The sequence below is a fragment of the Chrysemys picta genome, chromosome 2 (assembly GCF_011386835.1).
Source record: "Chrysemys picta bellii isolate R12L10 chromosome 2, ASM1138683v2, whole genome shotgun sequence".
Lineage (NCBI taxonomy): Eukaryota > Metazoa > Chordata > Testudines > Emydidae > Chrysemys > Chrysemys picta.
The window spans coordinates 209,227,501-209,251,334 of record NC_088792.1 but is presented as its reverse complement, the minus strand read 5'-3'; the positions used below and the strand labels follow the sequence as shown (position 1 = coordinate 209,251,334).

Here is a 23,834-nt window from a genome sequence, read left to right as displayed (position 1 = left end):
ATCAAATTCCCTCCTCAGCAGATCAGATGGTGACCCAGCTGTTCTCACCACTGAAGATGCCAGTTAGATATAGGCCATGTTAAAAAGTGATTAACTGCATGGGGACCTATACTGGCTGTATGCAACTGTGATTAATTTGAGCAAGAGTGTTGTCAAGCTTAAGATGAACAACAGTATTGCCAGTGTTAGGCCTAAAATTTCCGGAAGCTTTAGATAGTGAGCTTTGCAAAATTAAGCTGCAACTTGTGGTCCAAAGACACCTACAGCCAGACAACGGTTTTATGCTGACTCCTATATGGTACAATAGGTCATGCCCCCGGGTATGGCTTATTGAAACCACCTTTGAAATTTGTGCTTAAGAGACGCTGCAGCCAAAGAACTGATTCCTATGTGGGTTTGATGGGCTAGGCCTTTAGGCATAGGTCATCAAGATAACCTTACCCACAATCAAGCCAATAGCCCATTTAGAGGTAAGTTACCTAGAAAGACACAGTCAAGACAGTGGGCTATATAAAAATAAGAAAATTAAAACAATAATTGGCTACAAAAAAAATTAAGTAAGCATGAATTATACAGCCAAAGCGACAACACTAAATTTGGCCTAACCTGATTGGTTGACCTGCTTCAAAACACAGCGGGCAGATGAGAGTGTGAGTGTGAGTGTGTCTTGGTCTAAGAAGTTATTCTCTTTGATTGATCTGACCCGCACCATCCGAACTGAGGAAACCTGAACTGCACCGACTAGCTGCACCTGGCCAATGCAAAGAGCGGTCGACTAGAAGGTAACATTCTCGGTAAGGTAAGGTTTTAAAAAGAAAAAGTCTGGTTGCATGCAGAATAAGGTAATGAGTAAAGAAGTCTGGGTTGCTCGAGCTGTTTTGATCTCAAGTTGTACTGACACTAGTATTAAAAAATGATAGTGTCGGGATAATTTGATCTCAGATTATATTAGTGCTGCAGTATTAAAAATAGTAAAAGTTTAATACTAGTGTTAAGTTTAGAAATAAGAGAAAGTTGTTAATCATAAGTATAAACAAAGATACTATAAATTATTAAGGGCCAGAATAAAACTTGTAAGGTTAATAGTTAATAAGTAATAATAGCTTTGCATGTACTCGTGCCTGTCATCAGTAAAAACTGGCAATGTTAAAAAACATGCTTTTATAGTAATAAGTAGCCAATGTATAACAATACCTGTACTTGTGCTTGTTTGCAATACAATTTGTCCTTATTCAATGCTGATATTCTTTTCCTATTCTGACTGTGCTGCATTTATAGGCTTTTAATGACTTATGGCTATCTTGAGGAATAATCAGTTTTAATTTCTTTATACGGACACCACTTAGCCTCATTACATCTGTGTTGGGTGGTGGGACATAGTGATCACTCAGAGCCCCATTTGGGCCCTGATGTGTGTCCCCTTCTTCCTATATCTCCGCAGCTACAAACTACGTTTTCTTTCAGGTCACTCACTGATCATCACTGCGCAGCTGCCTGAGGACATTATGTAATCATGCTTGAATGGATAAAGGTCCTAGGCCTCACTCCAGCAAAGAGATCCTCAGGTTTTATGTTCACTACAGCCAAACTGCCAGAGACCCTATTACTGGGAATCCACACCACAAGATGTGGGCATACGGGAAAGTATTTCAGTTTGACCTATCTTACTTTTTCATTCTGAGCTCTGCTAAGTGCAGGAGATGGGGAAGAACATGACACTCCACAAGTCTCCCATCACAGAGTCCTTAGTAGTGTCCAGGGGAAAAACACGCTGCCATGGAGGCAGTTGAGCCTCCTTCTGCACAGGAGAGGAAAATCCACATGTGCAGAATCCCCTATGTACTTGGGAGCACAGGAGCACGATGGGTCCCTAAGATTTTTACCCCCGAGACCTAAATGCTAACCACACAGACACACACACACGGTATGTCTACACTCGAACTGCAATCACACTTTCAGTTGAAGAGGGCACACCCGCACCAGCTTTAATTTAGCTAACATGACTAAACATAGTAGAGAAGACACGAGCTTCAGCATGGGCTGCACAAGCCCGCACAGAATCTTGGGTATGTACTCTTACCACTAGCCCGTGCCATGGTCTGTGCTGCCCCATGTTCACTGCTACTTTTAGCCACGCTAGCTACAGTAAAACTAGCATAGGAATGCCTACTCCAGCTGCAAATCACAACTCCAACTGCAGCATAGACATACTCTCGGGTGTGATACCCAACTATTCTGTTTAGCAAAGTTACCTGCTAAGTCACTAAATGCATAAACGTAGGTAACATACTTGAGTGGAATGGTGATTTCAAGATAATTATAAAAGGGAATTTACTATTTTACTAGTACATTTACCTTTCTTTCACAAAACTTGGGCAGCCTTCATTTTTCCAGGTGTTCCAGTTTTCTTCAGTGTTTAATATATGCTGAAAAATAAATAAATAGACACCTAACATCATTAAAGGGCACAGTCACCTTCCAAAACAGTGCCTGCATTTTTTAACAACTCACTACTATTAGAAACCCCCTGAGAATGCCAAGCAAAAGATTAGAGGGGAAAAAGTCAGTTTTTCAGTATGTTTGCCCACAAAGTGCTGTAAAATGCACTAAGGAATCAGTTACACCATTTCTCTTGTATAACCAATCTCCCTTTATTTATTTTATATAAGTGTATGTTTGTGCATGCATTTTTTCCCCACAGCAACAGGAGAGAGAAAAGCATTTTAAAGAAATATGAAAATGTGGCTGCATAAAAAAATATTGACGGGCGAATTGGAGTTGCTTATGGCACCTGAAACTTTTACCTCATGCCTTAAAAACTGTCTAGATAGATATCAAGTCAATGGCATTCTTTTTAGAGCCTACTTTGATTCTGTTTAGACAGATATATACTAAATTGTAATTTTTATTTTTATTTATTTTTTTAAATACTTACCTCTACCATTTTTGAGAATCTTTCCCCATCTGGGGGATTTTCTGAAAGAAGCTGCAATTGGAAGAAGTCATATGACTAGTATTAACTTTTGGTAATAGAATATGTAGCAGAACATTTGAAAGAAGGTAAAAACTGTGGTAACCACTTCACGGATAAGAAATGCCATTTATCTGCCTTTTTGGTATTTTCCCAAGATTTCTAGTGTTCTTTCACATTTAGGAAGACAACATAGCTAAATTTCCATAGTACAGCTGTGTTGAATTATTAAAATCTGATAATACAAACAGGGCTGCCCAGAGGATTCAGGGGGCCTGGGGCAAAGCAATTTTGAGGGCCCCCTTCCATAAAAAAAAGTTGCAATACCATAGAATACTATAGTCTCGTGGGGGCCCCCTGCAAATTGCGCCACTTGCCAACCTTCCCGCGGGCGGCCCTGAATACAAAACAGCAAATTCAGAGTTCCTTTTATGAGTTACAAGAAGAGATTTAGAGCTTGCATTGTTTCTTTGTTCTCTACTGTACTGACCTGGTAAACCAATTTTGTAGTATCTTCAATCCAGAGGGACTGTTCATCAGTTAGAACGTAGTTTGAACTGGGAGGGGGAGGGGGCAGAGGGCAGAGAAAAAAGCACTGAGTAAAAACAGGCTGACATGAGATGCTGTACATTCAAATTTGTAATCTGAATATTAAAATTTTCTATAGGTGAGGAAGAGGTTATGTAGTAGTAAGCCAGCAGTGTTTGAAATGAACCAATTAATCTAGAAACAGTAAGCAATGAACTACAGTAAAAAACCCACATTCATCTCAAACAATAACTTCAGACTATTCTGTAGCTTTCATGAAACAAAGGACATTGCTTTCTTTATGCATCTGGAATCTCAACACGAGTGGCAGGTAAGAGGGGAAGAGGAGGGAGAGAAGGAGAAGTGAAATATTAACAAGATCTGTGACTTGAGATTTACAAAAGAGGAGTAATTTTTACAAACTGAAAATGAACTTTAAATTCTATTTTTGAGTTTTCACTGGTGAAAGAAAAAAGGTCCATTTGTAAAGAGGATCCCTGGGAATATAAAGCCTGAATCAAACCATTCAGTAGCAACACAATATGTAAAATTTCATCTTTTTTGTGAGGCACCAGCTACGTTCAACAGTAAATATAAACATGGTTATTGGTAGTCAATTTATGGCAGAAAGACTTCTGCAAGGAGCCCTCTAGTTAGAAGAATGTGAAATTTGTTAACTTTTTTAGAAAAATCAGTATTATCTTGCAATATCCATATGAAATTTTATGTTGTCACATTCCTATTTTATTCCAGATTGGTCTACACTAGCCTAATAAATGAATACTTATGTAGATAGAAGAATAAAGTCAGTATTTGTGTCTGAATTGGATTGTAGGGCAGTTTTGCCCAGTGGATAGGAAACTGGGGTGGGACTTGGGAGACCTGCATTCTATTCCTGCTTATGTCACTGCCCTGCTGGGAGAGCTTGAGCAAGTCACTTCCTCCTCTCTATCAAATGGAGATAATACTGAACTCCTTTATAAAGTGCTTGGAGATGTGCTAACTAGAAGCACCATAATAAGAAATAAGTATGATTAATTATAATTAAGGATACAATTTGGTCACAGAGGTCATAGAGTCTGTGAATTCTGTTTCAGTCCCCTGCAACTGGCGGGGCTCCGACTTCCATGATTTATGGTTTATAGCCCATGTCCTGCCAGTGAATTTAAATAAAAAGCCTCATGCCAAAATCTTAACCTTAATTATAATAAAGGCAGTAAGCAAGTCATATGTACACAGCACAAGAAATGAATGATCTAAATGTAATAAGTGGGGTAAGTCTGGAAATTGCAAAAAAAAATTTAAATGTAGAAAGTTGTTCTCTAAGACAGCAAAATTAGAGTGTTTGGCAACATAAGAAAACTTATGTCACTTTAGGATTATAAAAAACAACAACAACCATAATCACTGCTGCTGGTATTTTGGACACAGAAAAAAAAAAAAAAAAAAACCCTTTAGCAAACAAAGGGCTAGATCCTTCAACCACATGTTCCTCACTGTCAGATCTCTCAGCCAGCTCAAATCCCACCGTCAGATCTCTTCCTAAATTTTAGAGATGATTTTCCATTAAAGGAAAGCAAATTTGGTCTCTTTTAAAAGTGCTTTAGTCTGCTTATAAATCCAATCTCCCCCAATAAGACAAACATTCCCAACTTACCTTTTAAATTTGACCTGTCCCTTTAGATACTGAAATAGTATTAGATACTGTAGCAAGATGTGACGGCGGAAGTTACTATCACTCAGCTGTAAATCCATTAGCTTAAAAAAAAAAAAAAACTGGGTTAAAAACCCCCCACACCAACTATACAGGATTCATCTGATCCAATATATTTGCAGATCATCTTCAAGCTTTCAAATGGAAAGCCTGCATGTATTTTTTGATAGGAGCAGTCTCAACTTAGCCTACATAAATCTGAAGTTATTAAAATACAGTGAAAGCTGTAGTGGAGATTGTCCATATGTGGCAACTCATGTTAATGATCTTCAAATATATTATGTATCATTCTGCCCCATTTTTATTAGAAGAATGCCTTCTCTACTAAGACACCAACTTTGATGTCTTGGGTGATATATTAATGGGACATCTGTTAAGAAAAGATAAAGGTGTAAAGAATGGTGTATATCGGCAACTCATGGTTCCTTGAATCCATTACAAATATTTTATGCTGTTATGTAGCCCAGTTTTACAGTATTCTACCTGAGGCATCATTCACTTCTAAGTGTGCAAGAATTTGGACAATCACCACAAATGCGCTCACAGATGTAAAACTATTTTTCCCTTTACCAGCATACATTTGCAACCCTGAAAAGCTATTACATTGCATAATTAAAAGTTTAAAATTAACAGAAAAGGGCTCTCAACACTTCTTTCCAATGCAACATTTGTGTTGCAGCACAGATCTTACAAAAAAGATCTAGTTTTTACGACCAGATTCAATTTCTCCCAGGAAAACTTCCTATAGAGGTGGCCTAGTGCTTGGCTCCCAAATGGTATTACCGCTACATGACAAGTTAAGGAAAAGAATAAACTTTGACAGTTCTCTTTACTGTGCAAAAGGGGCTATGATGTGTTACACTAACTATACTTGGGCTCTGTGAAAGAGTATTGGCAACACTATTCTCTGCACCATACTTTTCATTGTCTAATGAAACAGCAATGAAACAGTTTCATGCTCCTTATACAAGATGGCTAGGGAAACAAGGAAAAAAAAAAAAGAAGCTCAAAACAAAATAAAAGGTAACTTTGGTACCATATGAATTATTTCAGAGTTAAATTATGTATATTATTTCACAGGGTAGATATTTATCAACTTAAAATCATGCAATTTCCATAATGTACATAATTCTTTGCATTCTATGCACATTACTACAACACTAAAAAGATTTGCAATAATTTCCTCAAAAATTACAATACAATAAAGCAGAAAGTGCAGGTAAAACAACTGTATGCTCATTTTAAGTGTTGAAAGATCAGTTGTATGTGATAAGAAATAATGCAGATTATAAATATTTACTTTTGCTCTTTTTCCTTCTAAATTGTAACATTATGGAACAATATAGGTCAGATGGTACAATTGCAATTGTACCAACTTTTATCATGATCCAAGCTTTTCCTTCTTTATACAAAAACAGAAATCAGATACAATACCTTTTCACTAGTTAAGAACTTTGCAAAGTAGACATGTTCTCCCCCTGTTTTTAGCTCTTCCAACTTTTTTCTGGAGGCCTGCGTGTCATCCAATTTGTAGCTTTTAAAAACAGCCAAAACTTCTTCCGAGTACTGTAAAGCAAATGGTACTTCTTATATGAAAATACCAGCTATGCATTTTTTATTAGAAAAACAGGACCAATCCTAGAAGGTTCTGAGCTAGTAAATATAATTTATAAGTTTGCTATTCACCATCAGTAGGAACATCTGCGTGGAGTGTTAGCCAAAACACAAATATTATCCACTTAAAAGTCTGACGAAGAATGAATTTTGCACAGGAAAATTTGACTGTTAGCTTCTTGAATAATTCAAAGAGAGGTATGAATATGTTGCCCTTCAAGCGTTAAGTGGAAATTACTGAAAAATTAAATAATTTATAATGTGCAAAAAAGGAAGCTGACTGGTATTATTGAAGCTATGGCTCCCTACAGTTAAAGTTGCAAGATAAGTTCAGTTCTAAGCCCTATATTGTCCCTGTCTCCCTGCCCCATTTTCTAACATTTTCTCACACACAACAACTTTGGCCTGAAAAGTCTCTCACAGTTATACCAAAGGAGAGGGTGTGTGAACATGAAAATTTCAGGGAAACTGACAAACACTTAAATCTTGAAAAAAGCCACATGAAATTTTCACTTTGTCTCGCCATTTTGGGTTACTCACTTCCCAGAAAGCACTTGTTTCAAAGCTTCAATACTTCTGAAGCACTTAGTTTTCCATAGGAACTAATGCACAGAGTACATTTGACACAATTTAATCCATAAAGTGAAAGTGATTTGAACACTCTATTTTTAAGATACACACACTGATTGATTAAACAGGAAAGCACTAACGTGCAAGTGCTTTCTCCATAATGGTTTTAGTGCTAGACTCAGGCACCATCGCACTTCCATTTGCACTAATAGCTAAACTTAAGTCTCTACTTCTAGAATTAGTTTAAAATTTAAATTTACTTTAAAAAATGATGCTAATGACCATTCATTTTCATGAGAACCCTTGTGAGAATTTCCAAAAAACTTTGTCTTGTTTAAGTCTGGCCATTCTCGGTACCACAAAGCAATGCTTTTTTTTTTTTTTTTTTTTTAAGAACAGAGATTTTACAGAGTGAAAAATGTTTTAAAACCTTAACCAAGATGTAACTTTAAAAATAATATCTGTTCATGAGATCAGGCATTTTAGCAGTAACACATATAGCAAGTGGTTTGAAATAAGATAGGTTTTAAGATGAGTGATAAGCCATTGTCTATTACAGAAACAGTTTAGTAATTACATTTACTAATCATCCTCATATCTACATAGCTGGCAAAACTGAAACACTGTTATTCACTATCCAACTGGTACGATGAGCTTCTATGTGTATATTGCAGCTTCAAGTCACCACATAAAGTCCTGACTCTACAAAGGGACTTGCCTAAGCAGAACATTATCTTGCACACAATCCCACTGCAATCAACAGGACTCCAAAAAGGCACATCTGCCTGGATTCATTTGCAAGATTTAAGCTTAAAGCAAATGTTTTTTTCTTACCTAGGAAAAAAAACAAGTTCTGGTTTTTGCTATTAACAAAAGAAAAATGGCTTTTGATATTGTTGGAACACATCAGCATTTCTATAAATGTCAGGAAATCATATATACATGTAGCTTTGTTAGCTGACCTACTGTATGTACAAACAAATAACTGCATGTCTAACTTTACACAAGATGTATAATGCATGAACTCGTGCATTCTTACTTTCCAGTATCATGAATAGTTTAATCTTTGGAAACAATACTTTCACTTGTGGAACAAAAGGTGAATTGCTGAACAGGTTTAATATAGGAACACAAATTACCTTAAGAAATGTCTTCCACGAGATCTTCTCATAGCACTGCACAGGATTCCTAAAGTAATCCTGAAGCGACCAGAATTTTCTATACAGGTTGTAATCTATTGGAATGGAGCTAACAAAGCAAATAATTATTTTACTCTGGCTACAGTTTGGGATAAATATGCTAAACAAAAAGGTCCATTTTCATGAATACAGACAGAATCACTGAAAACAAAACTACCATGATTCTTGTAAATCAGAAAAACGAAAAGCCAGTAGTAAGCCCTTCCTAGAGTCAGTAACTCAGAATATCAGGCTAAAACGGGGGGAGGGGAGGAGGTGTTATTCAGCCTGTTCATTTTCAGCTGTTATTTTAGGATCAGAACACTTTTCTTGCACCCCTTCTCCAAGTTCAACTTCAACACTTCCATAGGCTGAGAAGCAGTACAGCCTCCTCTCCTCAAAGCATACAATGACGACTTTTACTATAGCCAATCTATGGATGCTTGAAAACAATGTATGTTGTCTTTCCTCTTTTAGGCAACCCACATTAAAACATACTAAGACATACTGGGGCAGTGCCTTTACCTAGTAATGGCTAGAGAAACATGAGTCTAGAGACTGGATTTGAGAGGACTGTTGCAGGTAGCAATTTATTATGCAATTATCTGGGCTCCTGAATTGGCCCTTTAAATTAAACACCAAACAAGTTTAGGTTCAGATTCTGCACCTTCTAGGCACAAAATTTTAGAACTGCTCTCATACACGATCAGAGACAGTGATTTCACATGCACCAATAGTAACTGTACATGCAAATTAGCCAGTTTGATTTGTAATGATCATTCACACTCTCAATCATGGTAACTATGCCTGCAGATTCTCTTTCAGCCTGGGGCTGAGATCAGGTGGGGAACAAGGCAGAGGAGAACATAACTGCAGGAAGGGACATGACCAAAGAACTTCCATTTTAAATATGAGCCTGCTGCTATTGGTAAAGCAACAGTTAGCCATTTGAAAGCGATCTGGCTTCTCTTCCCACTGACATAGTGGCTTCTAGGAGGAGTTGTTCCTGTGGCTAGCTACATGGTAATAGGTTGAGATAGTAGCTTGTTAATTTCCCTTTTCCAGTGGTATTCACATTAGCCACATGGGTGACCATACTATGTTCCACCCCTCCCACGAACATGAGAGAGTAGGAGAGAGTAAAGAAATTTACCCAATAAGGGTTTTTAAAAAAAATTGAGTTAAAAAAAAAAAAAGAAGAAGAACAGGGGAGCAGGTGGACAGAAAGGAAGAACAGTACCAACTCAGACTTAAAGTCATATTGGAACATCATGATCACCTAGTCTGACCTCCTGCATATTGCAGGCCAAAGAACCTCACCCACCCACTCCTATAACAGACCCATAATCTCTGAGTTACTGAAGTCCTCAAATCACGATTTAAAGACTTCAAGTTACAGAGAATCCATTATTTACTCTAGTTCAAACCAGCTGTTCCCCTTGCTACAGAGGAAGGTGAAAACCCCCCAGGTACTATGACAATCCAACCTAGGAGAAAATTCCCCTCCACCCCAAATATGGTGATCAGTTAGACCCTGAACATTTCGATGAGACCCACGAGCCAGACACCTGGGAACAAATTCACTGTAGTAACTCAGAGCTCTCCCCATCTAGTGTCCCATCTCCAGGCATTGGAGATATTTGCTATCAGCCATAGATAGGCTAGGTCATTGTAGGCAACCTCATCATACCATCCCCTCCATAAACGTATCAAGCTTAGTCTTGAAACCAGTTATGTTTTTTGCCCCCACTGCTCTCCTTGGGAGGTTGTTCCAGAATTCACTCCTCCGATGGTTAGAAACTTTTGCCCAATTTCAACCCTATACTTGTTGATGGCCAGTTTATATCTATTTGTTCTAGTGCCAACATTGGCCCTTACTGTAAATAACTCCTCTGCCTCCCTGGTGTTTATTCCTTGGATGTATTTATAGAAAGCAATCATATCTCCCCTCAGCCTTCATTTGGTTAAGCTACACAAGCCAAGCTCTAAGTCTCCTCTTGTAAAGTAGGTTCTCCATTCCTTTGATCATCCTAGTAGCCCTTCTCTGTACCTGTGATAGTTTGAATTCACCTTTCTTAAACATGGGAGGCAAGAACTGCACACAGTATTCCAGATGAGATCTCACCAGTGCCTTGTAGAAGGATAGTAACACTTCCCTATCCCTACTGGAAATACCTCGCCTGATGCATTCTAGTATTGCATTAGGCTTTTTCAAAGCTGGATCATATTGATGGCTCATAGTTGACCAGGTCTTTCTCCTCTTCTGTCACTTCCAGCTGATGTGTCCCCCAGCTTATAGCAAAACTACTTGTTGTTAGTCTCTAAGTACATAACTCTGCACTATTAAAATTTCATCCCATTTCTATTACTCCAGTTTTTAAGGTCATCCAAATCTTCTTGTAGGATATGCCGATCCTCCTCTGTATTGGCAATACCTCCCAACTTTGTGTCATCTGCAAATTTTATTAGCTCACCCTCACTTATTGTGCCAAGGTCATGAATAAAATAAAATAAAAAAATAAAATAAAATAAAAAGTTAAATAAGATTGTCCCAAGACTGATCCCTGAGAAACTCCACCAGTAATCTCACTCCAGCTTGACAGTTCACTTTTCAGTCTGACTTGCTGTAGTCTCTCCTTTAATCAGTTCCTTATCCTTACCCCAGTGGCTCCCAAACTTGTTCCGCCGCTTGTGCAGGGAAAGCCCCTGGTGGGCCGGGCCGGTTTGTTTACCTGCCGCGTCCGCAGGTTCAGCCAATCGCGGCTCCCAGTGGCTGCAGTTTGCTGCTCCAGGCCAATGGGAGCTGCTGGAAGCAGCGGCCAGTACATCCCTCGGCCTGCTCCGCTTCCAGCGGCTCCCATTGGCCTGGAGCAGTGAACTGCGGCCATTGGGAGCTGCGATCAGTCGAAACCGCAGACGCGGCAGGTAAACAAACCGGCCCAGTCCACCAGGGGCTTTCCTTGCGCAAGCGGTGGAACAAGTTTGGAAACCACTGCCTTATCCAATTCTCATATTATCTACAGCTTTTCCAGTGTAACTAATAATTTCCGGTGTGGAATTGTATCAAATGCTTTACTGAAATCCAGGCAGATTAGATCTACTGCATTTCCTTTGTCTAAAAATATTAGTTATCTTCTCAAAGAAAGAGATAAGGTTGGTCTGACATGATCTACCTTTTGTGAAATTTTATTGAATTTTATCCCAATTACTGCTATGTCCTTAACTACTTTCTCTTTCAAAATTTGTTCCAAGACCTTGCATACAATTGAGATCAAATTTACAGGGTTATAGTTTCCAAGATCCCCCCCCCCCCCCCCACCTTAAAAACAGGTTCTATATTAGCACTTCTCCTGTCACAGGGTATGCCCCCCTAGTTTACAGATACTTGCTGCTGGGCTTGCAATTTCATGTGCCAGTTCCTTTAATATTCTTGGATGGAAATTATCCAGTCATTCCGATGTGATCCCATTAAGCTGTTTGAGTTTGACTTCCATCTCAGATGTGGTAATTCCTACTTCCATAACCTTGTTTCTATTAGCCACCCTGCCACTATCCCTAAGCTCCTCCTTACCCTTATTAAAAACTGAAGTCAAGTATTTGTTTAGGTGTTGGGCCATGCCTAGATTATCTTTAACCTCCACCCCATCCTCAGTGCTTAGTGGTCCCCACTTCTTCTTTCCTTGTTTTCCTTTTATTTAAGAACCTTTTCCTATTGGTTTTAGTTTCCTTTGCAAGAGCTAACTCTGCTCAGCTTTTGGCAGTTCTCACTTTTCCCCTCTGCCTTTGGACTTCAAGTGACAGCTTTCCTTGCTGACCATCCCATCTTCCATTCCTTGTTGGCTTTCTGCTTTCATATGCTCAACTGCTGTTCTGATTCGGAGCATAGTCTCTCTCAGGTCATGGTTTATGACAGCATTTTTATATCAGTAATGTCCCTTGAAGTGGGTGCATTAATAAACATTTCTGGCTTTAAGGGAGTGTGGTGTTAAGTATGGGTTAACTCATTCCTCAGAAGGGTATGTCAGTGGTAACACTTCTAAACTTTGAAACATCAAACAACAGCAAATCCATAAAACTATGTATTTCTCATTCCTTCAATACTACAATTTTTTTTAAAAAGTGATCATGGTATTGATATATCAATCCTGCTATTACTATTCTGGTGCAATATTTTCTGATTATTTGCATGTACTTCACATCTGGCTCATCTGACCTGGAATCCATAGCAACAAAATCCTCTCTCACACTAATGATTCAACCACTGTGAATGCAGCACTATTACAAGCTTACATTTACTGCTTCTGCCTCACTGGTCCACTCCTCTAAGAATGTAGCAAGATGGCAAAGGACACCAATTTGTGGCTTAGTATGGCAAAATGAACAAACATGCTGTTTAGTACCTGTAAAACCAATTACACTAAGAATTTCACCAATAATCTGAGCAGAAGTTTGTTCTATAAATGCTGGCACAGTCCATTAAAAAAACAAAAAAAACAACACACACACACACTGGGCAATTATGCCTTGCACCACAATGTCTCCAGCTCTCCCTCTGGGACAGGTGAAGCCACTTAAATGGAACGTGGATCATCAGAAAGAAGCTTCTTAAACATAAAAGCTTCATGGAACAAGTTTTTTCCTATTACATTGAGCATTTTCTTGATCGAGAACAATGGTAAACTGCTCAGCCACTTTACTGGAATGATTTTCAACCTCAGTGCCAATTACAATTAAGGTGGTGATGTGAGCTAGAAGTCAAGTAGCTTGCAGTTTATCCCCTCTCCATGCACCCTCATGTTGCAAACCAGGAAATAGAGAATTTCTTTTAAGTGTTCATTTAGTATTTTGAAAAATTAGTAATAAGTTAGAAGTTTAATTAAATTTAATTAAAGAAAAGGCTTAAACAAAAACTTAAGTCTTCAGATACATTAACTTAACTGAAGACAGTTATTGCTTATGGGTTTATAGTATGTCAGTTGTTGGTTACTGAAGTTAGGCACCAAATAAGTGGCCTGATTTTCAGAGCCATCTATTTAAATGCCTAACTTTGTGTACTCACATTTGAAAATTCTGGCCTAAGAACAGTTTGGATAAATATTGTTTAAATGAGATGGATCCCAAATACCAGCCAATCAAGAAGTCTCATTATCCGAGGCCTTGTCTATACTACTGCAGTAAGTCGACCTAAGTTACACTACGCCAGTTATGTGAAAAAAGTAAGTGAAGTTAGGTCGACTTACCGCGGTGTCTACACAGTGCTGTGTTGATGGGAGATGCTCTCCCACTGATTTACTTTACTCTTCTTGGGGAGCTGGAGTACAGGAGTCAAGGGAAGAGCACTCTGCCATTGATCTAGCAGGTCTTCACCAGACTTGCTAAATCAACACCTGCTTCATTGATCACAGCAGTGCTGATCTACTGGTAAGTGTAGGCATAGCCTGTTGTATACTGTTTTCAGTTTTTAGTTCAACACCACTATCACGTGCTTGTTACAGTATTTTTTGGTAATGTCAAAAATGTGGCTTCTTTCATTATTTGAAGACAATATTGTATTAAAATTAATATGAATGCTTAGATTGGACTGGATGATTTTTTTTTTTTAAACACATTCGATCGTAACTGTTTAGAGAAAGGAATAATTCTGAATACAGCATACAAGAGTATATACTTGTATGCTATACATTCTCAGGCTAAAACTCCAGGAGTTTTCTACCAACCACCACATGTTTTCACTTCATAACAATTTTAAAAGCTAAACTAAACTTTAAGCTCACCAACTTGTAGGAGCTTCATCATCTCCCATTTCACCTTCTTCTACTTCCATTCCTTCATCTCTCTCCTCTATGTGCTGACAGAAAGGGTGGGGAAAAAAGGTACACTAAGTGTAGAAACTACAAATACACATTTTAATCTGCATGGCACTCTCATTATTCCAGTTTCCTACACCTTCATTATTCATTAGAACCAAAACAAAACATGCTTTGAACAGTTTTTGGTTTGTTCATTCTTAAGGCAGGTCTTCAAATAGCAACTATTAGAACACTGAAGCAGCGTTGCTATAGGTAAGGTAGTGAGTGCTTCAATTTGCATTTTAAGTAAATATGGAAGTTAAAACAGGTCTTGAAATGTGATGATCTGTAAAGGGAATTCCCCTTCACTTTAATTCTTTCCTCTCTAAAGGCCTAATTCAGGACAATCTCGGTATGAAGGAAGGGTGTGTAAACATGTAAAGCAGTGGAACTTAGGCATGTGCTTAACTGCTTTCCTGAATCTCAGCCTATATTTTTTCCCTTCTTCTCTCCCCATCTCTTGGGGAGTTATGGTCAATTTTCTTGAATTGAAAAAATTAGGAGCAGTCACCTAGTGTAACTTTTGGGACACACAGAGAAATACAGGCAGATACAAAAGATAACATCAAGGACATTGGAGGAAGAAAAAAAAATCAATAGCATACACTACCATTTTGGTCTCTTAGAAAAATCTGAAATTTATTAACTTCCTCTTTTTTTAAGAACTGCTTTAATTTTTGGTTCAGAAAATTTAGGGCAACACTGAAAAAAACCCTCTAAGTTACTGTATCTTACACTATTTTGTCCCTCTTACAAACTTCACTACATATAAAAAAAAGTAAGAGACATATCCATGGTCCTGATTCTGTAATCAACTATGCAAGGGCAGACTCCCTAACTTCATGGAGCTCTGTGAAGGCTTGTACAGGCCCTGAAACTGCAAGTCAGAGAGAGAGCATGCTAGCACTGCAGTTTCACAAGCAGTCAGGAAAAGCTTATTTGATTAACAAGATAATAACCCTCAAACCTCAAATTAAAGGTTCAAAATTCCCACATCCCATCCTACCTATAATGGTTGCTGACAAAGTGGGTGAAATATATGTTAAGCTCCAGACCAGAATAATGTTTTATGGGAGTGCTATAATCTGAGTTAGAAGTATAGAATTCTAAATATTGGTTAAAAGTGGTTGTGATTTGTTTGTGCCAGCTCTCCTATAGTTTTAAATAAATTTTCTACAGACACGTTGAGCATAATGCATCAATTCTCACCTTCTGTCCCAGAGTGCTCTCTTGTTCATTAGTATTGAAAACTGTGACATTTTCCAGATTAAACTGACTTTGCAAATTAAGTCCTGCAGAAAAAATACCAACTTTTAAAAAGAGCAAATATGACAGTCTGGGAAATGAAGTTCATAAAGCCAGTTCATGATTATTACCCAACATACAATAGCCAATCTGTAGAAAACAAATCAAGTAACAGTTTCTGTTTGTATTTATAAAAAGTGAATAATTTTTAAAATTCTACGTTAGACACATATTAAAGTCAAAGTTAGAAGCTGATTTCTGGTTAAAGTCAATTTTGTTTGGAGTAAGATTATTAGAGACTGGAATATTTAATCTTTGAAGATACTTTTCTTTCCTGTGAAATGCACAAAATCTCACCTGACTTCTCTGAAAGAGGAAATAATCTAGCCAGGAATAGCTGAATTCTTCCACAGAAGACTGTGTTTTGTGATTTAGATAATCTTCTTAGGAGATCTAAGTAATGTAAAAAATGAGAAAGCAGAGATAAACATTAATGTTATCACATGTATCATCTCCCAACTTTTCATCCATTTTGAACTCTTAAAATGAGTGCTAGAGACAGATAGGTGGGACCTACATAACAAAATAAAGTTGAGACAGCTGTAAATTTAAATGCTACTATCGTAAAACGACCCTTCCTCCCTCAGGCCTCAAATGTTTTATCTAATGTGTTCTAGTGGACCAAGTCTCTGAATTCCCACAAACCAGGAGCCCTAAAACTGTCTTTAAAGATAATTGCAGAAAGAAGCCTATTGGACCACTCCTTCCAATACAGACTCTGGCAATGATGAGGGCTTAAATGTTACTCAAAAAAAAAAAAAACAAAAAAAAAAACCACTCTTCTAGCTTCTCTCTCTCCTTCTCTGTGATAAAGAGAAATCTCCCCAGAATCAAAATGGAGCTCATGTTGAACAGCAAGGTCTTGAATACCTACCAAGACAAACAGCTCATCGTTTTAAAAACTATTACAGAACATATTCTAATGTGACTCAAATATTAAGACCCTAGCTTTGTTCAGCTGTTTTTGGAGCTGCATTGCACTTCCCTGAAAGAGTGCTACTCACCATTGCACATTCTCAGCAAGTAATTCTTCCCAGCCGAATAAAATGTATTCTGAAAAACAAAGCAAATGTATCAGCCTCGTTCGGAGGATGCTGCAATCTTCAATAGCTTTTGTCTTTTCAACTCAATAATACAAATCACATTGATATTAGAAATAAATCCATTTAAGTCCTTCCTGTTCTTAACCCTCAACTATGAATTTCCATTTATTTCAGAAAGACTCCACAAAATGAAAATACAAACAAAAGCAGTCCCATAAATTCCAAGAAAATTTCTAGTTTATAATGCAACCCAAGCTTAATGCCAACCTCTACACAAATACAAGAAATGCCGGTAACTCATGTTAATTTTTTTTTTCAGAAAAAGCACAACGAGTCCAGTGGCACCTTAAAGATTAACAGATTTATTTGGGCATAAGCATGCCCAAATCTATTAGTCTTTAAGGTGCCACTGGACTCCTTGTTGTTTTTGTGGATACAGACCAACATGGCTACCCAGATACTGTGTTAAGAGCCTTTCAGAAAAAGTGAGAGATACAGGGAAAAATAAAAACGGGATACAAATCAGTATGTGTTTTATGCATAGATGTAAAGTTAAGAGAAGCATGTAAACACAAGATTTAGAACAGCATCAGCTGACATTAGAAATCTGCCAGTAGAAGGATGATATTCTGAATGATGACAGAAGCAAGTCCTATTGAGATATCAGAAAGACAAGGCTGCTCTGAAGTGGAATGGTCTGCATGCCTGTCCCAAATGGTTAGGAGGTCACACTTCGATCAAGGAACAAAGAAAAATTATTTGAGGCCACTCGGAAGCTTTTTATGGATAAATCTGAAGAGCTGCCAACACTAAAGATATTGTAAATGTTGCAATTTTGGGCTGATTTTGAGGTGTTCTCATGATCATGCAATAAAACTGGAAACTCAGGAATACTGTTTGAAATGTCCAGAGTTTCCCCTTCAACTTCTGGAGGCTGCTGTTCTTGTGCTGCAGGCAACCATAATAGCTGCCTGCAGTGCCCGTGTGCTGCATGCAGTGCAGGGCACTCGAACCTGCCCACCCCTCAGGGTTTGGCCACAGCAGCAGCAGATTCACCCCCTTCCTTCCCCCACCCCCCACAATCTAGGAAGGGAGAGTTACTGAAGGAAGGAGCCCAAGGGAAGCCCCTTCTCCTGCAGACTAGAGGGGAGGAAGCTGCTGGAGAAGGAAGGAAGGGAGGGAGGGAGGGAGGAAGAACGGGTGGGTGTACATGGCAGCGGAGGCCTGCATTTTGTGTGTGCACATTCTGTATGCATTTTGAGTTGAATTTCCAACCAGTTATTGTCACAGACCATTGGGGATAGGGAGGGGATTTAATAAAAACAAGACGACAGACGAAAAATGATTTATTTATTTTTAAATTAATCATGATTTTTTAACTCTTGAAGTTAGCAGTACTGGATCTGCTTTATTAAACAAGCTTACCTTTTGTGTTTCTTATAAGCAGGCAATACTGACAATATTTATTCCATTATTTCAACATAAAAATAAAAGACAAAATCCATCTTGTTAATTGGTCAATCATTGATACATCCAGATCATCATCTTTGGGATGAACAAAAACACACTTTGGAAAAAATACTCACTGATTTCCATGTAGTGACATTTTTTTCGACAAAAGTAAAAATTTTGTCACATTGATCCAAAGGCAGGCAATCCAGAACATCTCCCAGAAGCACAAAAGGGGTTGATGCTGTGCAGATACCTTTAGAGAGGGGTGGGAGTGCAAGGATCATTTTAGTCAGAAAGACCTGTACCTAATAACTGTATTAACAAAGATGGGACAAGGAAGTTGCAAAGTATCATCTGAGAGAGAGAAGTTACCACAAAAAGTTACAAAGGGTAGGGACTAAAATGTAAATTCTTCTATTTTCCTGTGTGCGCACAAGCATGTACAGTACCTTTGTAGGTACCACTGTACTACAAATAAGATACAGTAATAGTTGTCAAAACTCAGTAGGTCCCCAAATTAAGAGATGTTGGAATTTTTGTTTAAATGTAATTTTATTACAATTAAAAAGGTATTGGGCAGCTTTTTTCAGAGAAAGAAAGTGAAACTATAGTGGGGCCTACTGCTATGCAAGGCTTTTTGAAGTAGAATCTGCCCCCTACCAAGAAACAATTCAGAAATGTCAGAGTGACTAGTTCTTCAGAATTGAAGAGGCAAAGCCTCGTATTCCCCCCAGGGCCCCATCCTCATTTTTCAGACTTCCAATTTAATGGTTCCACTTCTGCTTCAAAAGAAAGCTTTTGATCATGTTTATTATTGTCATTTAATAAAGTGACTATTACAATGGTGCTCTGATAAATGGATGCAGAAATTACTGAGGTACACAGCATAAGCAATCACAGCTAAATGGTCAGACCTTACACTTATTTATGAAATACAAACATTTTGACAAAAGATGATTACTACTGTTAATATACAATTTTAAATCAACAAAACAAATATTTAACATGAATACTTAAGTATTTTCCCATTCATAATGAAATGGAGTTGATGACCAGGGGTTCTATGCAAGAGGGGTTCCACCATTGTCTCCATTCACATTCACAATTCTAAAGACATCGTAAAGACAAAGGGCTTGTCTTCACTACCCGCCCGGATCGGCGGGTAGAAATCGATCTCTCGGGGATTGATTATCGCGTCCCGACGAGAGGTGATAAATTGATCCCCAAATCGACACGCGTACTCCACCAGCCCAGGTAGGAGTAAGCTCCGTCGATGGGGGAGCCGTGGCGGTCGATTTGCCGCCGTCCTCACAGCGGGGTAAGTCGGATCAGATACGCAAATTCAACTACGGGAATAGCGTAGCTGAATTAGACGTATCTGAAATCGATCCCCCCCCGTAGTGTAGACATAGCCAAAGACTCAAACACTACCAACACGACTGTGTTGCAGCAGGTCAGTTACTGCTGGGGGGCCAGCATAGATAGCCAGGAGATAGGTTTCTATTCCAATAAGATGTTATATGACATTGGGCAATTAACCTCGATGACTCTCTCTTCTCAACAGTAAAATCAGGATAACAGAACCCACATTTGTACAGAGTTTAGCGATCTATGGATGAAAAGTGCTATGTAAGTGCTATTCAAATTTAAGAGAAGAGTCCAGAAATGAACTCGGACTCCCACTATGCTTTAAAAAAAAAAAAAAAAAAAAAAAAGGAAGGATCCACTCCAACATGTACAGCAGTTACAAGTTCAGCTAGCAGAAGCTAGTCAGCTGTCCTATGCAAGAGGTCTACTACTGTTAGAACAGCATTTGTATTTTACTCATCACCATAATATCTTAGCACCAATGCAAACAGTTAAGCAAAGGACCATGCACTAGTGGAGTCAACATTTGTAAATACTAATACAAGAGGATGATATGGTAAAGACCCTCAAACTTATACCTCATATCAGGCTGTTTTATACAATTACTCACCATCTGTAACTCCATTAATAGCAAGAGAAATAATAGCCAGGACATTTTCACATGAAGCTTGATTTATCTAAACAAATGTAAGACAGATTTATTACAGAGTCCAAGTAATTTGTACTATTTTGATCAGATGCATTTACTAAAGCCAGAGAAAGCTAAAAGTCTTGTTTTACTCAAGTATATTTTATATTACAAACGTTTAAAAACTCACTAGGAGCACAAAGAAAAGTCAACGTTCATCTTCCCATTAATTTAAGCACACTTGGAAGTAACATTCAGTAGCAAGCATTTCATATAAAACTCATGCAGTTGAGCGACATTTCCCAATTACTTTGGGTCATTAAAGACTTTATAGCACATTATGCTTGGCCAGCGCTATTTGGAGTACTCTTATTCCAACATGTGTAGTTATAGTATCTCTAGATTTCCTCTGCAATTTCAAATGATCTGATACCTTTCATAAACAGTGGCATGATCTACGCTTAAAATTTAGGTCCATATAGCTATGGCACTCCAGAGTATGAAAAATCCACACCTTTGAGCATTGCAGATCTAACCTCAAGTGTAGATGCAGCCAGATTTACAGAATGCTTCTGTCAACCTACCTACTGTTGCTCAGGGACGTGGAGCTTCTACAGTGACATAAAAACCCTTCCATCTCTTTGGACTGTGTCTATACTATGGAGTTATGTCAACATAGCTACAACTATGCTGCTACAGTCCCCACAATGTAGACATACTGGGTGCTATTAAACATTTAACATGCTCCCTATCCCGCTTCTCCCCAAAGAATCTGCATTTTGCTGCTGGGTGAAATGATTCTGTATATATTTTGTAAAGTGCTTTGGAATGATCAGTGATAGATTAAAAATACTAAGATTAAAAGGCATTTATGAGCCTATACTACAAAATGTGCAACTTTTTTTTTTTTTTTTAAATGTTTCCTTTCAAAGGGCAGAAGGAAATCCTTTAAGTCTACACTCTGAAATCAATGACTTGCATAAAAAATATACTTAACAGTTTTGTTTTACTTTTAAGATAGTCCTTCAAGGGCTAAATAATGAAAAAGCACTCTTAGATTCTATATATTATCATACCCCCATTCACTATTATGGCACACAAATTTATAATTTGCAGTACAGCAGGTTTTTAAAAACTACTATAAACAATAAATGCTCCAAGAGAGATTTTATAAAAGTCACTATGCTATGAGACATTTGTGAAAACATTTTTAATTGCCATATTTTAAAAATTATTTATCAAAGTGATTCATGTTTCCAACAGGTATCCTAATCGTTTCTGCAAGTTTTTACTAATAGTCAACATAGTACACTTATATTAAACGCACAATTTCAATTTTGTATCAACAAATAGAGTTACAGTGCTGTGAACAAAATACTTACAATTTCCTCTTCTAGAACAACTCTGAAAGATTGATCCAGGGTGCATTTCTTTTCATTTTCACTACAAATAGAAAAGTTTTAGACAGTACTGATGAAATGTTCAGGATCAATAATAATTATTTGAAAAGACTTGTTTAAAATGAAAAGATAGCTCCTTACCTTCCAGGAATCTGGCTGAATGCATTCAATAAGGGTTTGATAGTTTTGTTGGTCAAAGCATCTCGAGTAGAATTCTAAAAACAAGTTAAATGATAAAATAAGTTGCAAGTAACTCCCAGTACAAAAACAGAAGGAAATCAAAAGCAATCCAGATAGAGGTCTCCTTTTTTTAATCTGACAGAAAAAGAGAAATACTAATGAATCTACTTGCTCTATTAACATGGAGATTAGCACAGATCTACTTCCATTAATAATAACAAACATACACAATTTGGTGGGTCATAATGCCTCAGAAAGTAATGCCCTTTAAAGCACCAAAACTTATGTAAAATGAATTAAGGCACACACTAACATGACTGACACCGCTTTGACCAGAGGCACGGTTTTAAACTGACTTAACTAAACTGGTTCAAGTTTGCCTGTGGACACTTGTATGGGTTTAGCTCGCAGTGATAAACCGACATAAAGTTGCCCACACAGAAGTTTACACTGTTTTAATTTAACTGATTTTTTAAATTGCTTTAACTGAAACTGCTGCAGCGCCTACGTGCAGGCCAGCCCCCAGCTCCAGCACCAGTTGGTGGTCCCAGTCAGAAACCTACCGGCGCAGAACCCTATTGCCAGGCCAGTGGGGAGAGTTGCTGGCTCTGTAGCTGGCGGTTCCATCCCCCGCAGCAGCCGAGTCACCTGCCCCGCGGCGTGTCGGGGGGACGCGCGGCGGGGGGGGGGCAACCCCCCCACGGACGGGGCCGGAGGAGAAGAAAAGCGCGCGGCAGCGGGGGGGAGGGGGCACCCCTCGCGGTAGGTCGGGGGGACCGAACCCCCCAGGGCCGGGGGAGCAGGAAATGCCTGCGCCGGGCTCCGCGCCGAGCGCGCAGGGGCGTACACCGGGCACCACCGCCAGGCGCCGGGGGAGTCCGTGCCTCGGCGCCGCGCCCGCGCTGCTCACCGTGAAGCGGAGCCGCGCCTCGGGAAGGCTGAAGAGCGGCGGCGACATCGTCCCTCTTGCAGGTCCGGCGCTGTGCGGCTCGCGCTTATGACGCCATCGCTCAGCGCCTCGGTGTAGAAACCATAGAGAACAGCGCGCTTCTTCCCCCCCCCCTTTCTTCGGGCTAGAGCGCCCTCAGCCAACGGCCTGTCGCATCCCAAGGGCCAGAGAGATGTAGGGCCCCACCCACCAGGCCGCCTAGAGGAACCCCTGGGGGAGGGGTCACGTGACTGTGAAACCGTCGACCTTGTTCCGCCGCCCTCCCAACGCTGCCCTGTGTGAGGCGGGCCGCGTCCCCAGCAGCCCCCGGCGCTGGGCCCAGGGTGCGAACTGGCCGTGCCGCCTGCCTGAGTCCGCCGAGAGCCTGGTGCAATGGCCCTGAGCGTCCCCGTGCCCGCGGGGCGCTGGCTGCGCGTCAGCGCCGCTGCTCTTTTGAGCAGAAACGACCAACTAACTCCACACAGGGCATCCCCTAGCGCCGGCTGCCTTCTACTCAGCCCCCCAAACCTCCCCCTGCCCCCGACACTTCCTACAATTCAGTTACGTGCTGTCCAGAGACACATTTTGGCATATCAAGAACTTCAAATGTGGGGCGAACGTGAAATAGACTGAATTGACCATCAAAATAAGTAGCAGAGGGGCTGCTGTGCTGATCATATTATTCAATTCAATGGACTAAATGAAGATGTAACATGTTTCCAGTGTTTCACACGGGAGTGCCCCACAATCCAAGAATTTTAAATTCAGCTGTTGCAGAGCTCACAGGGCCTTGATCATCCCGGAGAGCTTTCGTTTCTGTCTTGCCTTCACTGTAGAGCAGTGGTCCCCAAACTGGGGCGTGCGCCTCCCTATGGGGGCATGGAGGAACTTTGAGGGAGGGCGTGGTGGGGCCTTAGCCAGCTGCCATGGGGGGCAGGGACGGATGCCACACAGCCCTGCTCTGCCCCCAGCCCAGGCCAGCTCCGCTTCCGGCCACACCCCCTGGCTCCAACCATTGGCCAGCTCTCTACCGTGGCCCCCAGTTCCCAGTCCCAACTGCAGCCCTACTCCTTGCCCTGCCCCTCTCTCCCCCACGACTCTGACTG

General features: G+C 39.6%; 1 protein-coding gene across 1 annotated transcript in view; it reads right to left on the bottom strand.

Annotated features, from left to right (window-relative positions):
* THOC1 (THO complex subunit 1) overlaps positions 1–23,159 on the bottom strand; it is a 33,759-nt gene extending 10,600 nt beyond the window's left edge. The window contains exons 1-15 of the mRNA XM_008178654.4: positions 22,711–23,159; positions 21,762–21,835; positions 21,603–21,663; positions 20,203–20,269; positions 18,359–18,477; positions 16,734–16,782; positions 16,027–16,122; positions 15,634–15,716; positions 14,350–14,423; positions 8,537–8,645; positions 6,648–6,779; positions 5,157–5,257; positions 3,462–3,528; positions 2,936–2,986; positions 2,356–2,426 (exon numbers count right to left, since the gene is read on the bottom strand). Of these exons, the coding sequence (XP_008176876.1) occupies positions 2,356–2,426; positions 2,936–2,986; positions 3,462–3,528; positions 5,157–5,257; positions 6,648–6,779; positions 8,537–8,645; positions 14,350–14,423; positions 15,634–15,716; positions 16,027–16,122; positions 16,734–16,782; positions 18,359–18,477; positions 20,203–20,269; positions 21,603–21,663; positions 21,762–21,835; positions 22,711–22,758 (1,202 nt within the window). The 5' untranslated portion in view covers positions 22,759–23,159. The remainder of the gene's footprint in view (positions 1–2,355; positions 2,427–2,935; positions 2,987–3,461; positions 3,529–5,156; positions 5,258–6,647; positions 6,780–8,536; positions 8,646–14,349; positions 14,424–15,633; positions 15,717–16,026; positions 16,123–16,733; positions 16,783–18,358; positions 18,478–20,202; positions 20,270–21,602; positions 21,664–21,761; positions 21,836–22,710) is intronic.
* Between the last annotated feature and the right edge of the window lie 675 nt (positions 23,160–23,834).